This window comes from Dendronephthya gigantea, unplaced genomic scaffold, assembly GCF_004324835.1.
Source record: "Dendronephthya gigantea isolate DGI-Jeju-01 unplaced genomic scaffold, DenGig_1.0 000293F, whole genome shotgun sequence".
NCBI classification, from domain to species: Eukaryota; Metazoa; Cnidaria; class Anthozoa; order Malacalcyonacea; family Nephtheidae; genus Dendronephthya; species Dendronephthya gigantea.
In genome coordinates, this window is record NW_021163303.1 from 135,020 (window position 1) to 154,667 (window position 19,648).

Consider the following 19,648-nt stretch of genomic DNA (forward strand, 5'->3'; position numbering starts at 1 on the left):
ATAACCACTAACCACCATAACCCACATAGCCACATAACCATATAGCCATATCTAACCATATAACCATATAACCACTAACCACATAACCACATGACCATATAACCACTAACCACATAACACATAACCATGTAACCACTAACCATCTAACCAATAACCATATAACCACTAACCATATAACCACATAACCACATAACCACATAACCATATAACAATATAACCACATAACCATATAACCAATAACCACATAACCTTATAACCACATAACCTCATAACCATATAACAACTAACCACATAACAACATAACCACATAACCACATAACCACATAAATATATAACCACCTAACCATATAACCACTAACCACATAACTATATAACCATATAACCATATAACGACATAACCATATAACCACTAACCACATAACCATAAAACGATATAACCATATAACCACATAACCATATAACCACAAAACCATATAACCACATAACCATATAAATATATAACCAAATAACCACATAACCATATAACCACTAACCACATTACCATATAACCATATAACCATATAACCATATAACCATATAACCACATAACCATATAACTACATAACCACATAACCATAAAACCATAAAACCATATAACCATATAACCATATAACCATATAACCATATAACAATATAAACACATAACCACATAACCACATAACCACATAACCATATAACCACTAACCACATAACCACATAACCATATAACCACTAACCATATAACCATATAACAACTAACCACATAACCACATAACCATATAACCACTAACCACATAACCACATAACCATGTAACCACTAACCATATAACCAATAACCATATAACCACTAACCATATAACCACATAACCACATAACCAAATAACCACATAACCACATAACCATATAACCACATAACCATATAACCATATAACCATATAACCATATAACCATATAACCATATAACCATATAACCATATAACCATATAACCACATAACCATATAACCACTAAATACATAACCATATAACCATATAACCATATAACAACATAACCCCATAACCATATAACCACATAACCACATAACCACATAATCATATAACCACTAACCACATAGCCACATAACCATATAACCATATAACCACATAACCATATAACCACAAAACCACATAACCATATAACCACATAACCATATAACCACATAACCATATAACCATATAACCACTAACCACATAACCATATAACCATATAACCATATAACCATATAACCATATAACCATATAACCATATAACCATATAACCACATAACCATATAACCACATAACCATATAACCATATAACCATATAACCACATAACCATATAACCATATAACCACATAACGATATAACCACATAACCATATAACCATATAACCATATAACCATATAACCATATAACCATATAACCACATAACCATATAACCATATAACCATATAACCATATAACCACATAACCATATAACCACATTGCCACATAACCATATAACCATATAACCACTAACCAAATAACCATATAACCATATAACCACATAACCATATAACCACATAACCATATAACCATATAACCATATAACCATATAACCACATAACCATATAACTATATAACCACATAACCATATAACCACATAACCATATAACCATATAACCATATAACCACATAACAATATAACCACATAACCATATAACCATATAACCATATAACCATAGAACCACATAACCATATAACCATATAACCACATAACCATATAACCATATAACCATATAACTACATAACCATATAACCATATAACCATATAACCATATAACCACATAACCATATAACCACATAACCATATAACCACCTAACTATATAACCACTAACCACATAACAACATAACCATGTAACCAGATAACCACATAACCATATAACCATATAACCATATAACCACTAACCATATAACCACATAACCATATAACCACATAACCACTAACCATATAACTAATAACCACTATCCATATAACCATATAACCATAGAACCATATAATATATATGTATATAGTATGTGTGTATATACAGTGTCTATACACACTATATAATTCATAAATTATTCTAATATATGTAATGTATATTTCGAACCCTCGTAACATGAAAATATAACCTATGAATGGATTTAACTGACGAAGAGCTGATCCTTTTTTCTTTAGTGATTTCTTCGAATTTTGATTGTCTTGGACTTGAACCGTTTTCAGCTCATCAGGAAACGCTGCTCTCTGTACTCGTTGTAGTATTTCTTCCTCCGCTGCATGTAGCTCATTCAAGGTCAATTGCGTTGACAACAATTCTTCCTTGTTCCAGTGTGCTTCAATATCTTCTGTTGCAATCTTTCGTAGCTGTAACTTCATCCGAAGTTGTTCTTTAAACCGCAACAACCACGCTACCGCACGCTTCAACTTCCACCAACTAGAGAAATATGAGATCAATCTTTCCACGGGATGAACACTAGTTGCTGCAGTGTAAATACGGGCTTCTTTTCTGATTTCAGGATCGTCTTCCTTCATGATCGGTATCTCTTCCCTCTTCGGCTAATAGTCTTCGTTTTTCCACAAAAATTCAGGTCCTTGCAACCAACGATTGTTCTTTAATAAATTGTCCAGTTTAAGTCCTTTTGATCCATCGTCTGCTGGGTTATCTTCCCGATTAACGTATTTCCATTCATTAACTTCCGAACCATTGTGAATGATGGTTAGACGGTTCGACTCAAACGTATAAAATCTCTTGGTCTCATTGTTGATACATTTTAGAACAGATGTAGAGTCTGTCCAATAGAAAATTCTTCCGATTTCCAAATCTAACTCGTCTCGTATTATCTTTGATAATTTCACTGATATAACGGCAGCTGTCAGTTCCAGCCGAGGGATAGAAATTTCACGGTTAGGTGCCAATCGAGCTTTCCCCATAACGAACGCGCAGTATATTTGATTTTTATTGTCAGTAAGACGAAGAAATGCGACTGCCGAATATCCAACTCTCGATGCGTCGGAAAAAAGGTGTAGTTGTATCTCCACAATATCGCCGAGTTCATCAGGTTTGAAACACCGTTTCACGCGTATTTCACACAACTTTGAAAGATCTTCCAACCACCGTTTCCACTGGGCACATTCATCTTCTCCGAGGGGATCGTCCCATCCGATTCCTTTCCTACATAGCATTTGTAACAATAACTTAGCTTTCATGACGTATGGTGCTATGAATCCTAGCGGATCGAACAACGAGTATACAGCCGATACCAGAGCTCTTCGCGTCACTGGTTCTGTGTTAAAGAAGCGAGGCAATTTTTCAGTAACGTCCCAAATGAAAGTATCATCCTCTGTGTTCCACTTCAACCCAAGTGCACTTTCAATCGGAAGTTTCTCTACATCGAGATCGGCCACTGATTTCGCTCTCTCACTCTCCGGAATGGAAGCTAGTACCTTTCTATTGTTACTATACCACTTCGTGAGTCGAAATCCCCCCTTTGCTAGTAGTTCACGACTTTCTTGTACTAAAGCCACAGCTTCATCTGGTTGTTTCACTGATTTCATCATATCATCAACATATATATAGCGTTTTACACAGCAAAAAGTCGCTTTCTTATTTTGAGAAAAAAACTCATTTCAAGATTTTTTATCTTGAAATGAGAAAAATTTTCATGGGAGAATAGCAAGAAATAATTTCTCGCTAAGAAAACATATCAAGAAAATATTTTCTTTTTTTAAGAAAAATGTTTTCTTAAAACAAGAAATTTTGGAGAAAAATAATCTTAAAACAAGAAATATAGTAACTATTTTTTAAGAAAAATTAACTTAATTTGAGAAATATTTACTTATATTAAGAAAAATATTCTTGTTATAAGAAAGTGGGAGAATAGCAAGAAATATTTTCTGAGCAAGAATTTTTTTCAGAATGAGAAAATTTTTCTTAAAACCTATTTTCTTGTTTTAAGAAAACATCTTTCATAAGAAATTATAATGTCTAAGTTAGATAAAATTACACCTAAAAAATGAGAAAATATTTTTTACATATAAGAAAAAAATTTTATTTCAAGAAAAACATCCTTGTTTTGAGAATAAATAACTTCAAATGAGACAATTTTGACTATTAAAAATAGCTGAAAATCCTAGTAATATATGCTTTTATAATATGAGTAATAATATACATGGATATTTTACTTAACAAAAGTTCAACCTACTTCTTTATATGACCTTAACATGCTTATACAAGCTAAACTGATGTCCTGTGGCACTTGAGTGTCTTTTAGAATTATAACTTGCAGGACTGGCAATTCTATTTCATGATGTTTTGGATAGTCAATGTCCAACAAATAGAATGAAGCCAGGAAGGCAACAACTGCATCAGCTATCTTTTCAACTGCTGCCCACATCAAAATATGTTTTTCAATAACAATGTAAATACCTTCCTGGTCAATCAGGATGATTGGAAGATTTCGAACTCATTTTCCCCAAAATACTTTAGATCTTCACTGTCAACCTATATATAGAGTACAAACAAAATGAATGCTCATATCAACAATTTAAGCTCACATTATTAATACCTCTGTATAGATTTACATGCAGTTAATTCATGGACTAACTAATTATCCTAAATTTTGTCCACTTTTGTCAGGAAATATCATAGAAATCTTCTTTAGGAGATGTATCATGTTACGACAAGCCTTCTGGATGTTTGGGAGATGGTTATGCTATTGATATTATTGTGATTTAATTGTGACAAATAGAATTTTAATGTATATAATTTCAAAACTTGCAACATATCTAACAACAATCTAACTGGTAAAAATCTGGCAACATATAGGTTTATTGAAATGTAGGCCATAATCATATAGTTTATCAAATACCATGCAACAAGAGAAAAAGTATTTCTTTATAATGCATTAAAATCAAGGCAATAAAAAATAATTAATGTTTTAGTTAACATTACAATGGTAAAAAACATGCATCTTAAAAATAGTCTTACTTTCAAAGGCTTGTTTTCATTTCCATTTCCAGTAAAATAGAGTATATCTATATCTTTCTTCATCTTCTACAATGCCAGTTCCTATAAAAAATTGAAATATTTACCAGGGTGTACCACTTTTCAATTGCAATATGTGTGGGGGAGAGGAATCTAGATACCAGACCCCAGGTCACACAGCACAAATATCTGATAAATTATAAACGTTTACATGTAACAGCATCTGAGTATAGAAAGGCAAATAACAACATACTAAAATACGATTAAGCTAATTATAAGTCAGTCTTAAGCGTGCGATATTTACTATTCGTTTACTAGTAGCAGAATTTTGAGTTTAGTTCGTAACGAATTTAATAGAGTACGTTCGGTTAAAATACTATTAAATTGTAGCAATACTCAACAAAATTAATACCTTCCAATATCTGCTCGCATTCTTTGACCACTCTAGCGATTTGTTCGAGCAAACTTGTCGTTTCTTGATCCATATTAAAACGTATGAATTGAAAAAAATCGATAAAATATCGGCGATCAGTGAAGACGCGTAACACAACAGCGACGAAAATTTGAAAAGGACGCGCTTCTTCCCACAATGCCTTTAGCGCTCTCTCGTTGACCGCGTGATCACGCGCGATATGTCGCGCACACGACGTTATGTTGCAATCCATGCTCCTTTCCATGATAATTAAAATTTAAAATATCAATCTTTGACTTTTGCATTGTAAATCTTACTTTTAGTATATCAAATATTATTGTACATGGGTAGCGAATTAAGGTGGTGTTTTTAGTTCAATAACCAAGCACACCGATTGAAAGGCTAAATGTGACACATTTCTCTCATGATGAAATTTGTTTCTAAAGAGCTTCTTTTTGGAAAAATTGTTTGTACATAAGACTTAGCTTAATATAATTTATAAAGGGAGGCGGACATTTGTTCATTGTAAATAACAATAATTCTATTGTATCAATTTTTTTATACCCCATTAAGTTCTTGTTTTCTTATTATTTTCTTATTCCAAGAAATTATTTTCTTGAAACGAGACTCAGATATAAGGCAAGCTTTCCTATTTTGAGAAATATTTGGGATATTACTCAATATTAATTTTCTCAAATTGAGAATTTCAGAAGTTAAGATAATCTTTCTTATTCCAAGAAATTATTTTCTTGAAACCAGATTCAGATAAGGCAAGCTTTCCTATTTTAAGAAATATTTGGGATGTTACTCAAGATTAATTTTCTCATATTGAGAATTTCAGAAGTTAAGATAATCTTTCTTATATCAAGAAATTATTTTCTCAGTATAAGAAAAAAATTCTAATTCATAAGAATATAATTTCTTGTTTTAAACTCTGTAAATCTGTGGCTTGACGACTTTCTTATTTTAAGAAATTACTTTCTAAAGGAGATTTTATATCCTAGAGTTAGAAAAAAAATTCTCGGTTTAAGAAAAATTTTCTTTATATAAGAAAAAAATTCTTAAGATAAGATATATTTTCTCGATAAGAAAATGATTTTTTGCTGTGTACTGTATCCACTACACTTTGATCAAACTCGCTTTCGTGATCATCAGCTGTTTTCCTTAGGCAGAAATTCGCCACGCTTGGCGAGGATGTCGCACCAAACAAGTGTCTGACCATTCTGTATTCTTTCATTTCTCCCGAGAGATCTGCGTTCGGCCACCATAAGAACCGAAGAGCATCACAGTCCTGTGGTTCAACCAGCACCTGGTGAAACATAGCTTCTATGTCTGAGACTAGTCCCACTTGTTCCTGTCTGAACCGAATTAACACTCCGACAAGCTGATTTGTTTGGTCAGGACCTTGTAATAACTGCTGGTTTAAAGAGGTGTTCTTGTAGGTGGCGGCACAATCATAGACTACTCTTATCTTCTCAGGTTTTGCAGGATGGGTTACCGGGTGATGCAGGAGATACCAAATGGGGTTTTTGCTTGATTGCAGCTGTTCTTGCGGTATCTTCTCAGCATATCCTTTTTCCAGATAATCGTTTATCGTTGAAGCATATTTTCTCAGAAGACTTTCATCCTTTAGTAAACGTTTCTTTAACACCATTCCTCTCCGCAGTGCCATTTCCTTGTTGTTAGGTAAGTAGGGTGGTTTATGTCGCCATGGAAGGGCGACCTGCATGATAATGACCATCCACCTTTTTTAGCGATTTCTCCATCACCGTCAGAGCTCTTCTATCTTCAATGGATTGACAGACATTGGTATCCAAAATACAATCTTCAAAATCAGTTTTCCACAGTCTCTCCAACTGATGATTCAGATCTTGCGGCATGGACTTTTCTTCAACTAAACACGACTTTAACCCAGAGGCCGACCCATTTGAATGTAGCATTGAAATACCTTCATCCGAACTGTTCTCAAGCTGATAATCCTCTTCCATAGGTTGTTCTGGTTCATTCAACAGACACTGTCTGACTCGGGGCTTCACATTTGTCACAGGGCTTTTTGTGTTGCTGTCCGAGCAAATTTCGTATTATAGCAGTTGTTCTTTCTCCTTTCCCCGAGAGGGCCAACAACTGTCCATCCCAGGCTATACCTGATCGCCACTTGATCATTCTCTTCACCAATGCGATATTCGAGTGGTACGAATATGCTGGGTTTCTCCTGCAGACCAATCAATAACCAATGTTACCTCATTCGCATCTAATTCTGTTATTGGAACACCATCCAAATGATGCCATCTCTGAATATCCTCTCTGCGGGCAATACAACTTCCAGCAATAGGCATTTGCTCAACTGACCGTACATTTGATAACTCCAGTGATGTCACCCCGTCCATGGATGTGACTACGATATCCAAAAGTTCACTGTCAATTCGTTTAGACCCATTTATCCCTGAAAGGAAGAAATCAATCCTTTGACCATGGGCTCCTAGTTCTTTCTGCAATTTCTGATGAATGAGTGTAACTTCTGAGCCACAATCTAATAGAGCATATGTTACAACTAAAGGTTGCTCTCGTCCCTTTATTTGCACTTTCACTGGTACAACGCTGAGGCAAACTCTCTCGCCGGCCCCAGTTGCCACAGTTACTCTGGACTCTGCCTGTTTATTCTTCTCATTATCGGAGCCTGTTTCTTTACTGTGTTCATCAGGCAAATGTTTGCCATCACGATTTCCTTGAGGTGTAATTGCTTCTGGAGGATGCAACAAGGTATGATGCCCTTCATTGCAGCCTTCTTTCTGACATCGAAAATGTACTTTGGGGCATGTCCGCATAAAATGGCCATTACTAAGGCATTTCATACATAGGTGATTTTCCTGAACAAATTTCTTCTTGTCTTGATACGATATCTTATTATATGCTGAACACTTCCAAATCCTATGTGCTCCAGAACAGAACAAACATTTAGAATAAGGCGAATTTGACACACGATTTCTTTCTTGGGTTTGCTGTGCACCTGCAGTTAAAGCAGCTGCCCTATGTACAAAGCGTCCACCTACCCCTTGTCCCTTCCCTCTTATCTTTGACGTACTACTTGAAAGATCTTCCGCAAACTCATTGTTTACAAGTTTTGCTCTTCCTCGCACAAACGCCAAGAAGTTTTGAAAATTTGGTCTTGAACCAGATTCAATAATTGTTCCTGCACGCTCTGTCCATTTAACCTTCATAAACATGGGGAGCTTCCTATTTAACTCGCGTAAAGTGTTTACGTGACTTAATTCACTTTCATATTCTGGCCCCATACTGGTCAGGGTTCTGTTAGCAATTTCTAACTTTCTTGCATATTCCAACAAACTCGGTCCATCTGCTTGTTTCAGGACCGGCAGGTTCTCCAGTTTCCTGATATGTGCTTTCGCAATTATATGGGGCTTCCCAAAGTTTTCCTTTAAGGTATTCTTTGCCGTAACATAACCTTGTTCCACTGGCAGGTTCACACAAGACTCTATTGCTTCAAGAGCTTTCCCATTGCAGTATCAATAGTTGAAGTATTGTGGCATTGTCAGGGTTATCCTTCTCCAGACAAGTTTCAAAGTTATGAATGAAGGAGACATAATTCATAGGCTCTCCATCAAAACTCATGTATTTAATCCTTGGGGTTGACACTACTTGTCGTAATGCTCTAACCATCTCTTCGCCACTGTCACTCCTTACAGGCATTGGCAACTCCACCCTCCTCTCAGGTGATTGCCATGGTAATTTAGTTGCTGATTCTGTAGGTAATTTTACAGTTGGGTGCCATAGAGGTGTATCAAAGTTTCTACAGTTCTCTACAGATGGCATTTGAAATGCTGAGGGTAATTTGGTGTTTAACTGCAATCTATCATCTCCAGGATAGTTCCACAATTTACTTGTTTGAGGGCTGAAAGCACTAGGCTGACTTGTATGCTGCTTCGCTGCTAGAACTAAAGTGGGGTAGTTCACAACTGGACGATTCGCCATTGTGAGTTTTGCATAGTCCCAGTCCATTCTACTTGCTACACACACTACCGGTCTATACGCTTCATGTTTCCCAAAATTCTGCATTGTTCTCGACTGGTTTTGGATTGAAGGACGACCAGTATAAATTTCACTATCCAATCCATAAACAACATTCTCAGGCAGAGGGTCTAATTCATATTGTCCCCGTATATACTCATCAGCTAGTTCATTTTGAATATTGAAACTAACCTTTGCCTGTTCCTCCATTAGCTCTTCTTCATACTTTAGCTCTGCCATTCTCCTTTTCATTTCATGTCGTTGCATTAACTGGCTAACTTTTAACTGTGCAAGGGCTACCTTCTCTCTCTTCTTCGACAAGGCTGATGTTGAACTTGCACCACTTGTTGAAACACTAATTTGGCTTTGACCTTTACCAGTACTCTGCAACTTTGACTTTCTTCCCCAACATGCAAATAGTTGGTCCAAATGTACCTTTTCGTCCATCTGATCTTTGTATGTTAAATTAGCTCTTCTTCTTTCATCTTCAGCTGTAACAACCTCCAAGTACTGCTCATGAACACTAACAAATTCACTCCATAGTTTATCATACCCATTTTTCTTCGACACAATCTCGTCAGTATTTCCTAGTCCTGCATCCATAAGTCCTTGAATGTCCTCGTGTAATCTTGATAAACTGTTAATATACTCCAACCTGGACTTGAATAGATTATTTATGTTCTCCAGCATATATTCTTCACGACTCATAATAGCTAAATTTAATTGCACTTCAATAATTGCAAATCCTTTTTTCAGTCTACTTAAAGTTTAATGTACACAATGTTCATAATATATCACTCTAGATGAAACCCCATCCTCATTACTTCATGTTCCACAATAATAATATCCAAACAATACTAACTCGTAATCGCGAGTTTAACTACCGAAACCAGTTCGACGTGTTCAAGCTGACAATTTAAGGCTATAGCCAACGTACTGTACAATACAATATTGTTTTCTTCCTGAAATATGTCCCTTTAAGTACCATATGTTTATACCCAACACACCAATGACCGAATAATTCCGTAATATCGATCCTCTATCGTAAACAACTATGAAGTAATACACTCTCGTTCAACAATGCAATGTGAAATAACAATAGCGTCTTCTTCCTGAAGACCAAACCTTTTCAAACGTATTAAATTCCACGTGACACCCACGACTTTAATACTTATAATCCCACGATTCCACCTTGTTTCCAACTAAAGTAACGACATAATCCATACCATATTCCCTTGAAACAACACAATTTTCAAACGGTAATACTATCTTTTTTCTGACGACTTTCACTCTGATCACGCGTAGAATTCTCAAACGGTTCTAAACTGTAACTTTCTTTGGACGCCGACCCGGACTAATACACACAACTCCATTTAACTCAACTTTGTTTACCTTACTTTCGCGTTTACAATAACTTTTTCTTTACCTCTCCTCTACTACCTCAGTTCACTTTATTTAACTACGTTTACTCTCCTTCAGAGTACATTTAAAAACCCTTTGAGTACGTTTAGAACCGTTTGGTTCTACATGCATATATAAATTTGTCAATATGGCGTCCATTCGCCTAAAAACTCTCCTCTGAAACCCGCGTGTTCCGTCACATAACACTCGCATACCGGAAAACACCACTTACCGGAAGAAACGGTAGCTACAATATATATATATAATATATATATATATATATATATATATATATAATATATATATATATATATATATATATGTATATATATATATATATATATATATACTGTCGTTATCAAAAAGGTTGTCCTGAGCAAGTATATGTATATATCGATCACGTGACATTATTATGCATCAACACGCGTGGGATTGTACAAGCGTGTTAATTGCGAGTTCGAGTATAGCAAGGTGAACGATTAGAAAATGCCAAGACCATATTCGGATGATTTAAGGTGGAGAATGGTTTACCAACGACTGTTTTACGAAAGAATCATCGACGAAATTACAGCACAGCTATTTGTTTGTTTAAAAACCGTCTATCGTACTCTCAGCACCTTTTGGAACACGGGTGATGTAAAGCCTTGCCGTATGGGTCGCCCAACAGCGAGCAAATCTTTATTCCCACACGAAGAATATATTAACATGGACTGTTTACTGCGAACGCCGCAAATACAGTTGAATGAGATAGCAAGCTATATGTAAACCTCTTCAATAGGATTGAAATCAGGACTGTCGTACACTCGTTCTACAACTTCTTGTACATGATGTGTTGGGTGGTTATCTGTTAAAAAATATGCATATTACTAGTTTTAGCAGTTGCATCTTTGTGCACCAACAAGTTTTGTTTAAACAGATAGATCAAAACATGATCACAAATTCAGTCATCCCTTGAGACATATGTTAGAACAGCGAATTTGCATTAATCATATTTTAATCTCACCCATAACGAGGACGGATCGCGATATATATATAATATATATATTATATATATATATATATATATATATATATATTTATATATATATATATATATATGTATGTCCCATATATATGGGTGTCCCAAAAAACGAAAACTATTGAAATCACCCATAAGAATGTAATTGTTAGAGTTTGAATACCTAAGCACTCTGTTGGGACCAGTGAACTCTAATAAGACTAGAACGATAACTCAACAATAAAGACTAGTCATTGGATGAAGCCGATTTGAATATAATTTGCTGATTAAGGCGGCAGCCGAGCGAGCAAATCAAGCCTTCAAAAGAACTGGGGAGAGTGAAAATTCCGTAAAAATCGTATTTTTTGGCAAAAAATTGCGAGAAAAGTGCAATTTTTATTTGACCACTTCAACTTTAAACAACGAATTTACCCTTTTTGGATAGACCTAAGTAATCCGCATCATCTTACTGTAAAAACCGGCGAGGTACCAGCTTTGTACTTGAAATATTTAAAGAATTTGAACGGGCCGAAAAAAAACTTCGCCTTCAACTCGCAAAAAAAATAGGTTTGCACCTTTTCACGTTCATAAAACTTGTTTTTTAGTAAAATCTAAGTGTCAATGCTTGTTTTAAGCTTTTATTCATGATCAGATGAGAAGGATTTGTGTATAAAAACCGGCGTTGTTTTGGTGGTGTAATTTCAACTCTTGGCCTTCATGGCGGCCATCAGTGCTGGCTTCAAAGATGGCGGCCAAGTTATCGTTCCAGTCTTTTTAGAGTTCACTGGTTGGGACCCAGAGATGTATAAATGTTTGCCATACTGATTTTTATGCATGCATATGATGCAGTATAATTTGCTTGTTCGCAAGATTGATATTTATCAACAATATTTACAATTTACAAATATGGATAACATTATTTAAATGTGCATCTCAAGGACCATGATCTTCAACATGTCCCCTTTCTCTAGCAACACAAAGCATTTAGCATTTTATAAGTTGCATTAAATCCCCACGGGCTGAAATTCGTGAACACGGCATTTAAATTTTAACAATGAGTGATTTCAATAGTTTTCGTTTCGAGACGACTAACTTAGCTTCCAGAAAAACGTAAGAATTATTGCCATTTTTTCCAAAAAATAGGAGGGTAAACTTTGATTCTTTGAAAATATACGGCTCTTAGCCGTTACGACTTGCTATGACTTACAGTACATTCACTTGCAGAAAAATATTTCCATACTTCTTTTTTCACAAACCGCACGTTACCACACGTACCCCCCGACCATCCTCCAAACCACATAAATTTTTCAACTATATTATGCTACCATCCATATGCTTAAATGATTTCGTTTAACCTAGGCAAGGGGTTGCTGCATACACGTGTTTCTAGTTTAACTATAGTTATTGATAGAATTCGCAAATAAATATCTAGCAGGAAACGCCATTGATTTCAGAATGGGTATAATGAATCTAATAGCGAAGGCTTCAAAACAGGGCTGCGAGAATAGTTTTGGGTTATCCCAACGAGCACGGTCCTTCAGAAGCTGCTTAGGCTGAGCTGGGGTGGAAAACCCTTATAAGGAACATGGACTAGAATCCGAAGCCAAACTCGTGTACAAGATTAACAATGGTAATATTTCGAATACAGAAGTTCGTAATAACAATGCTTTATTCTTATCAAAAAACACCGAATACAGCTGATGAAGGACAAATAACTAAAATAAACGTCAGTAGCTGTCTTTATATGGTCTCCTACCAACCAACTTCAGTTTTTCATCAGGTCACCGCAAATGGTTAATATTTCAGACTATGTTTTAAATAGGACTCATTTGACGGTAATGTAGCAATATAAAGTTAAGCGTAAGCCACAAGACGTGAAACAAGCCTTATTAATATGGAAACAATTTGATTAGTGACGTTTTCAAATTTATCCGGCAAAGCCGTCCACTCGTATCCGCTCAGCCGTCGTTTTCAAATTCTTCCACTCTGGAGAGCGTTTTCAGATTCCCCCCCCCCCCCCTTTTTGAGTGGGAGAAAACGCCGGATACGTGTGGACAGTACGCGTAACCGTCGAATTACTGGAAACATTATATTCAAAGTACTCAAATTACGTTACCTGCGATATTATCATATTATAATTGGGCACGAGTACCCATTTTAGCCGTAGACGGGGCTTGTGTGATGTAATATGATGCGAAGTCATATGATTGGTGATATGTGATGCAACGTCATACTATATCATGGTATATGATGTTATCGCTACATTACCACATGATGATGATTCCGGACATGAACTAGTTTTAAGCTATCATAACAGGGCACTAAAGTAAACCTCTAATTATAAAATGGAGAAAGTAAGATTTGACATCTGTTGTATATAACCAGGTGGTGTTGGCCATGAAGATAGCTTTTCACTTTACTATATATCGCATGTTGCCAGCAAAAACAAAAAATAAACCAAAAAAATTAACACAACTGGGAAAATAAAAAAACGCAATTTAAACCTGTGACGTTCGTTCAGAATGGTCTTCGTCATCTCAGTATAATGCCTTTGGCAAGAATTCCCGATATCGTAATAGTTTACACCGGCATCAGCATTATTTTGGGTAATTATCTCTTGTGCGAGTGGGCTTTCTTGAGAGAATTTCTCTATAAATCCCAGTTAGTTTTCTCCTCTTTTTTCTAGAATTAGGTGCAGGGTTGCTGATAGGTTGTCGTTGTACTAATTCAGCTACAGTTTCTTGGAGTGCCTGTGAAGTGAGACAATGCACTTGCGTGGATCCACTTGATGTCAAGTTTCCGACAAGCTGTTCTGCACTATCCACCTCGATACCTAAAGGTCTTCCCGTTTTGTTCAAAATTCTGAGATACACATCAATATCGTTGGAATCGCATCCCTCGGAGTCGTTCACATTACAAACCTGTCTAACGTGGCAAGTCCAATGTCATCTTCCTCCAGAACACGAATGGACGTTTTAGCCCCTTCCTGTGAATCCAGAACTCTGAGAATTAATTGCATATTGGCTTCCGGGACTGGTACGCGCCAATTCCTCTTCGTTTGTGACATTATCTTCGCTACGAGAAGAGAAATCTCTTGTGCCAGAAACCATATTTAACTTACATTGTTCTCCGTTCTTGTTTAATGATACTGGATTATTGTCTATACCGACAGATACCCCGTTTTCTGGTTCACAAACCTGTGCGCGGTTGAGTTCCTTCAACGTCTCTAGTTTCCTTTTTTCATTACTAGTAAGGCCTTTTAAGTCATGCCAAGTTAATGATTCATTTGCTTTTTGTTCCCGAGAAACCTCTTTGTTCAAAGTAACGGTCTGTTCGCCCAATACCTGAGTAGTATTATCGTTCAACGTGTGCAATTTTTCTTCCTCGGCAATACGTATTCCTAAGCCCTCTGATTTTTTAGTCGATTTTTCTCCCCAAGAAGCAAATACTTCTGTTAAACTATCGTTTAACGTCTGTTGTTTTGCTTCATCAGAGCTGAAGACGTCATCTAAATTATGTTGTTTTCCTTGTTCTGCATTAAGATTGTCGACCTTTTGTGATACCTTGAGACAATCCCCATTTGGAGCCGCTTTGTCTAATTTTTCCGCGCTGCAAATTTCGTTTGAAGGAAGATCGTTTTTACGATTTGTTTTTGCAACGCCAATTTTCCAATTAGTTAATGCCTTTAGAGAGTCTTCAAGGCCGGGCTGAGACTGATGTTCGACAGTGTCCCTAGTTAAATCATCCGGTTTAGAATGCGCAACCGGAGAACTGTCATCAGGAAATTGGAAATCAACTGCTACCATTTTGTTGTCTTTATTTATTGGGGACTTGCAAACATCACTTTGGACACCTTGCTGCACCAACTGGGGCTCAGATTTTCCCAGGCTATTATCAGCCTCATTTGCTTGAGGTTCAACAACTTTTTCAGATTTAGAAACTGAAACATCAGCTTGTAGTGGGTTATAATGATTTGAGGTTTTCGTACTGATCGACGTGTTCTCGACTATGCCTTCAGAATGACCAAGTTCAATGCCTAAATTTCTGCGCACGGTTGCCAGTGGATCGCGTGTTTCCGAATCATTTGATCTTGTTTGTGAACCACACGATGTAAAGTTGGAGTCATTCAATGCTTTGGTATGTTCTGTGGAACTCAGCTCACTCTGCATCTCACTCGGTTGGTCCAGGTTTACCTGTGATGAAATAGACACTTTTTTTTAAATATCTTAAGAAAAAAGAGTGATTTGAGGCAACCAGATGCGACACTTCAAATAGGACTTCAAGTTATATTTTGGATGTAATATATGAACAGCGAGAGCGAGTGTCTCACCGGGATATTCAAACCCAACTGAGAAAACAATGTATGAAAACAGAATGTTTTAATTATTCGTTTTCAAGAGTTTGGATATCCCAGAGAGACACGAACAGAAGTTGTTCCAGTGGCTTCTCGAATGAATCGAGACAAAAGGTCTCCGGAAGGTGAGTTCTTTACAATTTCTAAATACGTGAAAGATAGGTAAGAATTGATTGTGATACGCAATGCATGATTATTATTGATGTTTTTTGCATAGGAGTGGTTACAATTAAAGCAAAGTTTTATTTTGGTGTTTTTATTTAGTTATTTTGTATGCTGATTTGATTTAATTTTAGATAATTATGCGATAGCGAGTAAAATTTGGAATTAACGATGAAGCTAATTTAGATATGGTAGATCACTTCATCTCCAGGCCTCCGCTAAACGCTTGCACTTTTGAGAAAAAAAGAAACTCAAAAAATGAATCAGATATCAAATAACCCAAAAACTAACCTAAAGATATTTTCAGAGGTTCATTTTCGGGGTTTGCAAACATCAAAAGAGAAAAGAAGGTAAAAAAAAAACAGAAAGTAAACGGCGCGTATTCGCACCCAGACATTCACATACCGCACTAGAGACCAAAACCGCTTAACACTCCACTACTTTGCACTGCCAGAAAACCCACTAGCTTAACATTGTTAATATAGAGTTCTTATTTATACAAAACGCGTATACGCGGAAGGCCAGCTATTGAACGAGGTGCTCTAGCATATCTGAAATATTATAGCAATACGAGTGAAGTTTTTATAGAAAATTTTGTGAAAATTTCAACATCGCTCAACACGAGCAACATTTTTTAACCACGAGTATGATTTTGGCATTAATTGCAAGACTTAATTCGTTCTATTACTCATTAATTAATTATATATCTTCTGTAATCTAAAGATACAACTTTATTTAATTTCAATAAAATCGTTAAATTTTATCAAAATAAGATTGATTGGTGGTATATAGCTAAATTGTATAATTTAAAATTATTAAAGTTTAGCGTATATTTACCATTTTGCTCTCTCCATTCTCAGTTCGGGCATCATTCCCTATTTGGGGGTTGCAAACATCACTTTGGACATCTTGCTGCACGAACTGGGGTTCAGATTTTCTCAGGATATTTTCAGGCTCATTTTCTTGAGGTTCAACAACTTTTTCTGATTCAGACACTGAAACATTAGCTTCTAGTGGGTTACACTGATTTGAGGTTTTCGTACTGATCGACGTGTTCTCGACTATGCCTTCAAAATGACCAAGTTCAATGCTTGAATCTCTGGGCACGGTTGCCATTGGATCGCGCGTTTCCGGGTCATTTGATATAGTTTGTGAACCACACGATGTCTTTACATTGGAGTCATTCAATGCTTCGGTATGTTCAGTGGAACTCAACTCACTTTGCATCTCACTCGGTTGGTCCAAGCTTACCTGTGATGAAATAGAGAAGTTTTTTTAAATACCTAAGAGAAAGAGTGATTTGAGGCAACGAGATGTGACACTCTAAATAGGACTTCAAGTTAAATTTTGGATGTAATATATGAACAGCGAGAGCGAGTGTCTCACCGGGATATTCAAACCCGACTGCACGAGAAAACAATGTATGAAAACAGAACTGCGAAGAACGGTTTGTTTTAATTAATCGTTTTGTTTTGTTTTAATTAATCGTTTCGGTTTTAATAAAATTTTGTCAAAATTTCAAACATCACAAATACAATTAATCCCTCAACATCGCTCAGCACGAGCAACATTTGTTAACCACGAGTAAGATTTTGGCATTAATTGTACGACTTAATTCGTTCTATTACTGATAATCTAAAGATGCAACTGTATTAAACTTTAATAAAAGCGTTAAATTTTATCACAACAAGATTGGTTGGTGGTATTACAGCTAAATAGTATATTTTAAAATGATTAAAGTTTAGCGTATATTTACCATTTCGCTCTCTCCATTCTTAGTTTGGGCATCATTCCCTATTGGGGAGTTGCAAACATCACTTTGGACATCTCGCTGAACCAACTGGGGCTCAGATTTTCCCAGGATATTATCAGCCTCGTTTGCTTGAGGTTCAACAACTTTTTCAGATTTAGAAACTGAAACATCAGCTTCTAGTGGGTTATACTGATTTGAAGTTTTCGTACTGATCGACGTGTTCTCGACTATGCCTTCAGAATGACCAAGTTCAATGCTTACATTTCTGCGCACGGTTGCAAGTGGATCGCGTGTTTCCGGGTCATTTGATGTAGTTTGTGAACCACACGATGTAAAGTTGGAGTCATTCAATGCTTCGGTATGTTCTGTGGAACTCAACTCACTCTGCATCTCACTCGGTTGGTCCAGGTTTACCTGTGATGAAATAGAGACGTTTTTTTTAAATATCTTAAGACAAAAGAGTATTTTGAGGCAACGAGATGTTACACTTTAAATATGACTTGGAGTTAAATTTTGGATGTAATAATCATATGAACAGCGAGAGCGAGTGTTTTCCCGGGATATCTAAACCGAGAAAAACGATGTATGAAAACATTGGGGCAAACTCGCGGCCAAAGCGATTTCCCATACAAAGGTATAATGAGTGAGGGAAATTTATATTTGCGCATTTTGCTCGATTTTGGCAAAACGATTTACAAAATGTTGAATTTCAAAGATTATTACGGATAAATAGGTTTTTGTGAATATGTGGCATGAAGTATATGTGAATCAGAGATCGGGAAGTGTTAAATTTTTGCCAGCTATTCAGCGGGGTGCTCTAGCACATCTGAAATATTATTGGAATACGAGTGACGTTTTTATAGAAAATTTTGTGAAAATTTTGTCAAAATTTCAAACATCACAAATACAATTAATCCCTAATTGTACGAGCAACATCGCCCAGCACGAGCAACATTTGTTAACTACGAGTATGATTTTGGCATTAATTGTACCACTTAATTCGTTCTATTAGTGATAATCTAAAGATGCAACTTTATTAAACTTTAATAAAAGCGTTAAATTTTATCACAACAAGATTGGTTGACGGTATATAGCTAAATAATATATTTCAAAATTAATAAAGTTTAGCGTATATTTACCATTTCGCTCTCTCCATTCTTAGTTTCGCCACCATTCCCTATTGGGGAGTTGCAAACATCACTTTGGACACCTTGCTGGACCAACTGGGGCTCAGATTTTCCCAGGATATTTTCAGCCTCATTTACTTGCGGTTCAACAACTTTTACAGATTTCGACACTGAAACATCAGCTTCTAGTGGGTTATACTCATTTGAGGTTTTCGAACTGATCGACGTGTTTTCGACTTTGCCTTCAGAATGACCAAGTTCAATGCCTGAATTTCTGCGCACGGTTGCCAGTGGATCGCGCGTTTCCGGACCATTTGATGTAGTTTGTGAACCACACGATGTAAAGTTGGAGTCATTCAATGCTTCGGTATGTT

At 36.2% G+C, this 19,648-nt stretch overlaps 2 protein-coding genes and 1 long non-coding RNA gene across 3 annotated transcripts; all 3 read right to left on the reverse strand.

Moving 5' to 3' along the window:
• Positions 1–2,614: 2,614 nt before the first annotated feature.
• Positions 2,615–3,616, reverse strand: LOC114541468. The gene has a single exon (XM_028561389.1). The coding sequence runs from the start codon at positions 3,614–3,616 to the stop codon at positions 2,615–2,617; it is 1,002 nt and encodes a 333-aa protein (XP_028417190.1).
• A 516-nt stretch (positions 3,617–4,132) lies between these two features.
• On the reverse strand, positions 4,133–5,588 carry LOC114541474. The gene is made up of 3 exons (XR_003689282.1): positions 5,455–5,588; positions 5,046–5,126; positions 4,133–4,559 (listed from the first exon to the last, which is right to left on the reverse strand). It is a non-coding gene; the product is annotated as an uncharacterized LOC114541474 (long non-coding RNA).
• A 9,265-nt stretch (positions 5,589–14,853) lies between these two features.
• On the reverse strand, positions 14,854–19,637 carry LOC114541469. Its single transcript, XM_028561390.1, has 4 exons — positions 19,287–19,637; positions 18,151–18,561; positions 17,232–17,645; positions 14,854–16,071 (listed from the first exon to the last, which is right to left on the reverse strand). Exons 1-4 carry the CDS (start codon positions 19,287–19,289, stop codon positions 14,854–14,856), a joined length of 2,046 nt encoding a protein of 681 aa, XP_028417191.1. The 5' UTR covers positions 19,290–19,637.
• Between the last annotated feature and the right edge of the window lie 11 nt (positions 19,638–19,648).